General features: G+C 29.9%; 1 protein-coding gene across 2 annotated transcripts; it reads right to left on the reverse strand.

Moving 5' to 3' along the window:
- Positions 1-1,542: 1,542 nt before the first annotated feature.
- LOC107171703 (coiled-coil domain-containing protein 43) lies at positions 1,543-4,472 on the reverse strand. 2 transcript variants are annotated; one of them, XM_089225853.1, is made up of 4 exons: positions 4,008-4,470; positions 3,220-3,462; positions 2,459-2,607; positions 1,543-1,773 (listed from the first exon to the last, which is right to left on the reverse strand). In XM_089225853.1, exons 1-4 carry the CDS (start codon positions 4,167-4,169, stop codon positions 1,695-1,697), a joined length of 633 nt encoding a protein of 210 aa, XP_089081979.1. In that variant the 5' UTR covers positions 4,170-4,470; the 3' UTR covers positions 1,543-1,694. The 2 variants fall into 2 exon arrangements, with proteins under 2 accessions (XP_089081979.1, XP_089081980.1); XM_089225854.1 differs by having other exon boundaries at positions 1,676-1,857; positions 4,008-4,472.
- Between the last annotated feature and the right edge of the window lie 1,997 nt (positions 4,473-6,469).

A 6,469-nucleotide genomic window follows, 5' to 3' on the forward strand; every position in this document is an offset into this window, starting at 1 on the left:
TTTTGTTTTAAAATTGATTATAAAGTCTTATGGACTCGTGGCTTTAGATTAGGTACCTATAGGGCCGGTGCTACCTTTTTTGAGGCTCTGAGCAAAACTTATTCAACCAATAACCATAGTCATGTATAGCCTATAACCCAGGGATAACCAACTTGTAGCTGCGTCTTATTAAAAAAAAAAAATACAGTATTTACTTATTAACCATAAAACCAAAAATTATAATATGTATATATAGACATTTTGGCACTTGGTACCATTATATTTATCCATGTGGCTCATGAATCTACTCATGTTGGCCACCCCTTGTCCTCTTCTATAGCCTACATCAGAGGTTCTCAAACTTTTCAGGCCAGGCCCCCCCTTTTAGTTAACCCCAGACCTGAGCCCCCCCCTCATAAAAATAATTTTAATAGTCATGTTTAGAGTAAAAAAATGTTAAAAACAAACAACAAATATTGATATTAATATTACAAATTTATTTTAAAATAAATGTATTTTTTATAAAATATTTTAATTAATAGGCCAATTTTAATGTGATGGGTGGGCTTGTTTTTGTCTTGTGCCCCACACTTTGAGAACCTCTGGCCTATATGATTTCCGTTTAAAATATCTTTTAATATAAATTTAAGCGCAAAGGCCTGGACAAATCCCCCCCCCCTGGATACCGACGTTTCTGATAGCTAAAATAGTTATCTCCAAAACATACTCATTTATTATTGAGTAGAATAAGAATAATAAGATCATTGAATCTCGTAATTCAATCTTTGGCAACGGTTATTGATTAACAAGAAAACATTATTATTCATTACAGCTAACCTGACATGTAGTAGTATGTACTAAGTATTAGATTAACGAAAAATTATGGAAATTAACCTCTTCAATTTTAATGAAATAGAATATGTGTGGATGTGGGCAATGCATCTAATTGGATTAATTATTAATTTTCTCTTAGGTTACCAGTATTAAAACACAAATTGTGTAATCCCATTTTTTATTCATTGAGGGTGAAATGTTTTTACAAGGCTTGCCTACATATAGCGTCATACTAAAAATTATAAAAAATATAGTAGTTACAGAACACATAGGAGATCGGAGACCACTTACCCTAGCAAATGCCAGAGTCTAGGGCTTGTGTTTGCCTACAAAGTGCTACAATTTTTTTTCCTATTTTTCAACTCATGATTACGACCTACGAAGGTCTACCGAGTAACAAGAATCTGCCACTGCCGTGCACACTCTTTTCACACGCTGGTCTGAGCCCACTATACTGCTGAAAGGACCTCTTATTATATTAACCAAACAATTGATATGAATTTGAAACAAATTGGACACAGCAAGTAATTATAAAAAATGTCAACTGCTATAAAGGAACTAGTTTCAACAATAGTTATAATTTATTAATACATATTTTATGTTAGTATAATTATTAATTACCACAGAAATACAATAAACTCTTAATTAACTCTCATCATAATCATTATATTAAAAAAAGCTCTTGGGCGTTCACAATTTTTAAAAAAAAAACAGTTATTAAACAAAATGTATAAAATCAACATTGTTTTAATTAATCAAACACAGTACAAATGTTTAAGCATTAGAATTATTGTAATTATTGGATGTCGACCAAATTCTAATTACATTGAAAGAAATAACATATTTTATAATCTGCAGAGGATTCTTGTTCATGAAGATATTCAACGCTTTCTTTCGACTTTTTGAGCTTTTTTCTTCTTTGCGTCTTTTTTTTCTTGTGCCAATTGCTTTTGTTTTTCTCTGTAAAGTGTGATTGCGATTTTATATAACATGGTCGATTGTAATGATGATAACAATTTTTTTTAGAGACATGCTATCTGTGTCCTAAAACACAATGAAAAAAAGTGAGGGAAGAAGTCATCTATAGTAATAGCATTACCTTTTGTTCATACAATTTACTAGTAAATATCTATAATGTGAATAATATTATGTGCATAATTAACTATTGTAATGCATTAGTAGTAATCACCATTAATCATTAAGGAGGTCTCTTCACCAATTCATTTTTAAACACCGTAGAAAATATTCAACGATTGTTCGAGTAATTAAATCAGATATAAAGGGGTTGGGATGAGAGGGAAGTATATAAAAAAAATTGTTCATTATAGGTACATTTTAGCTTTTTCGTTAATAGTTTCAATTTTTATATTTGTAGAATGTAGAGCAAAATTGGATATATAAGGAGAGGTGAGAGTAATTGAAAGTAGGATTTTGTTTTAAAATGTTTGAATTTTGTTTGGGCTAGATTTGAGAGAAGTGAAACCCTAATTGAATGTAAAGTAGTATAGTACTATACTATTACTATCGAGAATTATTCTTTCAAACATTTTTATAAAAAGGTGCTTAGCAGGATTACCAGCATTTTTATCTTTATCATGATTATTTAATCATATATAATATAATATAATATTAATCAAAATTATACCTGTCTTCTTTATCTTTTTCTTTTTTACGTATACTTTGTTCTTTAGCCCTTTCTCTCTGTTCTTTTTTTAAAGCTAATACAGAACTAACATTGGTATTATGTTCTATATCTAAATCGTCACATTCTTCTTCTTCTGAATTTGCTTCTTTCTAAAACAAACAAATTAATATAAACACATTTTATGCAATAAGTTTTACAATTAATTCATTGTTGATAACAAAGTCATGAAGATAGTCTAGATTTTTAACCAAAAGATCAAAGAAAACTGAAAGATGATACTAATATTCTCTGACCTATTATTCTACTTATAAGTTCTTAAAAATGAGAAGAGTATACAAAGTTAATCAATAATCAAAACATGTTTTAATATTCTTTTTATAAAAATAAAACACATTTGCTATTTGTCACATATTCTTGAAAAATGTAAAAATAATTATAAAGAAAAAAACGATAATAAATATAAAAAAAGAACACAAATTCACTTAATCATAAAAGAAAAAATATTATTTTATTAAAATTTAAATAATAAAAGAAAATTGTAAATGTATGTTTCGAATTTAAAATATATAGGTACTCTTTCACTAGTTTCTTTTCTTACGGCTTAAAAAATATAAAAATTTAAAAATTTGACACTTAACACTCACTAATCTTTGAAATATTAAAAAAAAAATTATCCTATATACTATGTCAAAAAAATTGTTTACAACTGTTATGTAATAATATGTGAAACCCAAAAATCAGAAACTCTTATCATGTCATACCTGTGCATATTGACTTAAAATATTTTTTCTAATTTTAACTAAATCAGAATCTTCCTCGTCTGAATTTAGTTTATTAGCTTTATTTGGAACTGTCACAACGGTCCTTATGTTTGTTTCTAGCATTTTAACTAAAGTTTCTTCGGTGTCTTCTATGGGTGTTTTGATTTCATTAGCATCACTGTCATCTTGAGTGTCATACATGTCTATTATTTCCATACATTGGGATTTCACTTCGTTCTCGCTCTGTGGAATAGTAAAAATAACATAAATTTTGTATGATTCAAATGTTTATACACGTTTAGAAAGAGATTTCTGTTTCGCCACAAGTCACAATGCATATGGGCTATATTCCAATGTGCAGTCTACCAAAATATAAATTTTATATAGATAAGAAATTAATAATATTTATGTAATTAACAACTATAGGTACTAAGGTAGGTAATTAGGTTGAAAATATGGAATTCTTTCATTGGCATTTCAAAAAGATGATTTTAATCTACCATAGGAGAGTTCTGAGTAACTCGACATAATACACGTTGTATGATACTGGACCAACTAAACCATTGTTTTCTTTATTGACCTAATGACATTAAAACACTTGAATTATCGAGATTAAAAGTTAAAAATATGTAGGAAGTGGTTTATAACGACAAAAAATACGATTATGACGTCGAGATCCCAGTCACAGACCAACTGTAGGCACTCTGTAAAACACAAAACCCAAAAACTGCAGCAGACCGCAAACCAGTTGACAGGCCGGAGAAACCATGATATGAGGAGGTACTTACCAACACTTCTCCGAGAATCGCCTCCAGTGCGCTGATCTTTTCACATCGATCTTCTTCGCCGTCCAACACACTTTCGATGTAATTTAAATAGATCTCCTCGTCCAACGCGAATTGTTTGAGTTTCGACGACAGCCACGCCGTCTTTGTGCACTGGGCCGACATGTCTCTATGTCCGAGGGACAGACGACCAAGGAACCGTGTGTTGAACAGGTGCTTGCAAACGTCTGTCGAACGTAGGTAACCGTGTTGCCGGTCCTTCGAAAATTCCACGACAGGTGACCGGAAGTGCCCGATTCTCGCGACGCCGCCAGATTTGCTACACGGTACACGCAAACCGGGTCCGAACCGAGCAGTTCCGCCGGACGGAATTCTAAGGTTCGACGTAGATATTACAATATAATATTATTGTAACATGTTCGGAGTTTCAGACGCGCGAAGTTTTTGACTAGCCCGTTGCCACTATCACGGTTCAAACTCCAACCGTTATCACGATATTGTATTATTATCACATTACTATGAGATAACGCATATTATATAACATACGAATGGATCTTCGCAGGAAAATTTTTTTGTGTCCGTATACAATATTGCCTATATTTAGCCCCTTTTTTGCAGCTATCAAAATGTGAAAACATCATTTTCGTTATAAATTATAATTCTATATTTTATTGTAATTAGATTTAATGATTTTGTACATTGCTAAATTCAAATTAAAATAGTTAAATGCATTAATAGTTAAATAAATGTAATAATACACAATTCGTTGCGAATACTCCAAGCGAAAATATTATAATAGAAATGTTATAATTAGGCTATATTTTGTATTTTTTTTTTTTTTTTTAAATACAAAATCATCTTGTCGTCAAGTATTTCAAATACAAAATTAGATTATAAATACAGTTTACTAACTATTTGGCCTATAATTGAACACTCATAGTGTAAGCGTTCCTATGTTGTTCCTTTCACAGAATCTTGAACATCATTTAATACTCTTTGAATAGGAACCAGTATTTATAATAGATGGTACTATATAGTATTATATAAAATAATATTGCTACTTGCCAATTTTTCTCCATCAGCTAAAACATATTTTAAAACATTGCAATAAAATTAGTGAATCACTTACAAACTAGTCAAAACCCATGCGAACTGAGGATATGAATACAATTAACATAAAAAAAAAAAAATTGAAAAACAACCACGTTTCTTCGTTAAAATATTTTAAATGTTCATTTATATGACGATCATTCTTATAGCGTTAAAAAAAATGAATTCCTTAATTGTTTAATGGTAGCTTTTAAATGACGACCGTAAGTGAATATCGTGTTTTTATTCAAATTGTGTATTATATTAAATTTATTTAACTATTTGAATTTCAATTTAGCAATATATAAAACCATTAAATCTAATTATAATAAAATATAATATAATTTATAATGAAAATTATGTTATCACATTTTGATAGCTGCACAAAAGGGGCGAAATGTAGGCAATATTATATACGGACACAAAAATTTTTTTCCTGCAAAGGTCCATTCGCATTATAATATACCTATACATAAGACCGTGTTATGGTCCATAGAGAATTATTCTCCTTTGGTGTCAGGTAATTGGTATGGTCAAATGTTTCTACCATGATGTGGATTGTGGATGCTGCAAAAAAAAGTTGTATGAAAAGTACTTCATAAAATGGCGATTATGTATTATTTTGTAAAACTAGCCAGTGATTAGCTGTACATGGACGATCGACTCATATTAAATTATTATTAATTATAAGAAATGTTGTCCATAATGTTAGAGGCCATCACACAAACGTTCTAAGTAGGTACCTATTATACTACCTAGGTATCAAATTGCAAATTTACGATAACCAGAACCAATTTTGTGTGGCAGTAACTTTATTCGACTAACAGCTTTAATATTAGAGTAAAATTTATTGTTGACGTCTTATAAAAATAATATAAAAAGTAAAAAGTAATGTGTAATCTACATTTATTTTTGAAATACCTAGGTATCAAAATCTTTTAGCGAAATAATTTATGAAAAATTGTAACTCTAAAGGTCAAAAAATAAAATCCCAAATTGGCTCAGAACTCGCTTAAAATTAAAATATGGTAAAAAATCAACATACGAACACAGATGATAATATATACCTACTCACTATTGCAATATTGCCTATTGGTAAACTAACTTTAAAAAGATAAAGCTCACTATACAAAATTTGTTCTGATGAACGCAAGTGTAAAATATTTAATGTTATAGGTACGTCCATGAAACTGAGACAATTGTGTAAGCACGTCATTTGGGTACCTATTTTACGATGAAACAATGTACAATATCGTAGCATATTGCTCTTGATGTCTTGATTTAAAAAAAGGAGATCTGATCGATAAGAATAACTAGAACTTGAATAAGGTACCAAATAACCATTGACGCAAATAGGTTGGGGCTTGGGGTACTAA

The sequence above is a fragment of the Diuraphis noxia genome, unplaced genomic scaffold, assembly GCF_037042655.1.
Source record: "Diuraphis noxia isolate RWA-SAM2 unplaced genomic scaffold, SU_Dnox_SAM2 contig0004, whole genome shotgun sequence".
In the NCBI taxonomy this organism is placed as follows: domain Eukaryota; kingdom Metazoa; phylum Arthropoda; class Insecta; order Hemiptera; family Aphididae; genus Diuraphis; species Diuraphis noxia.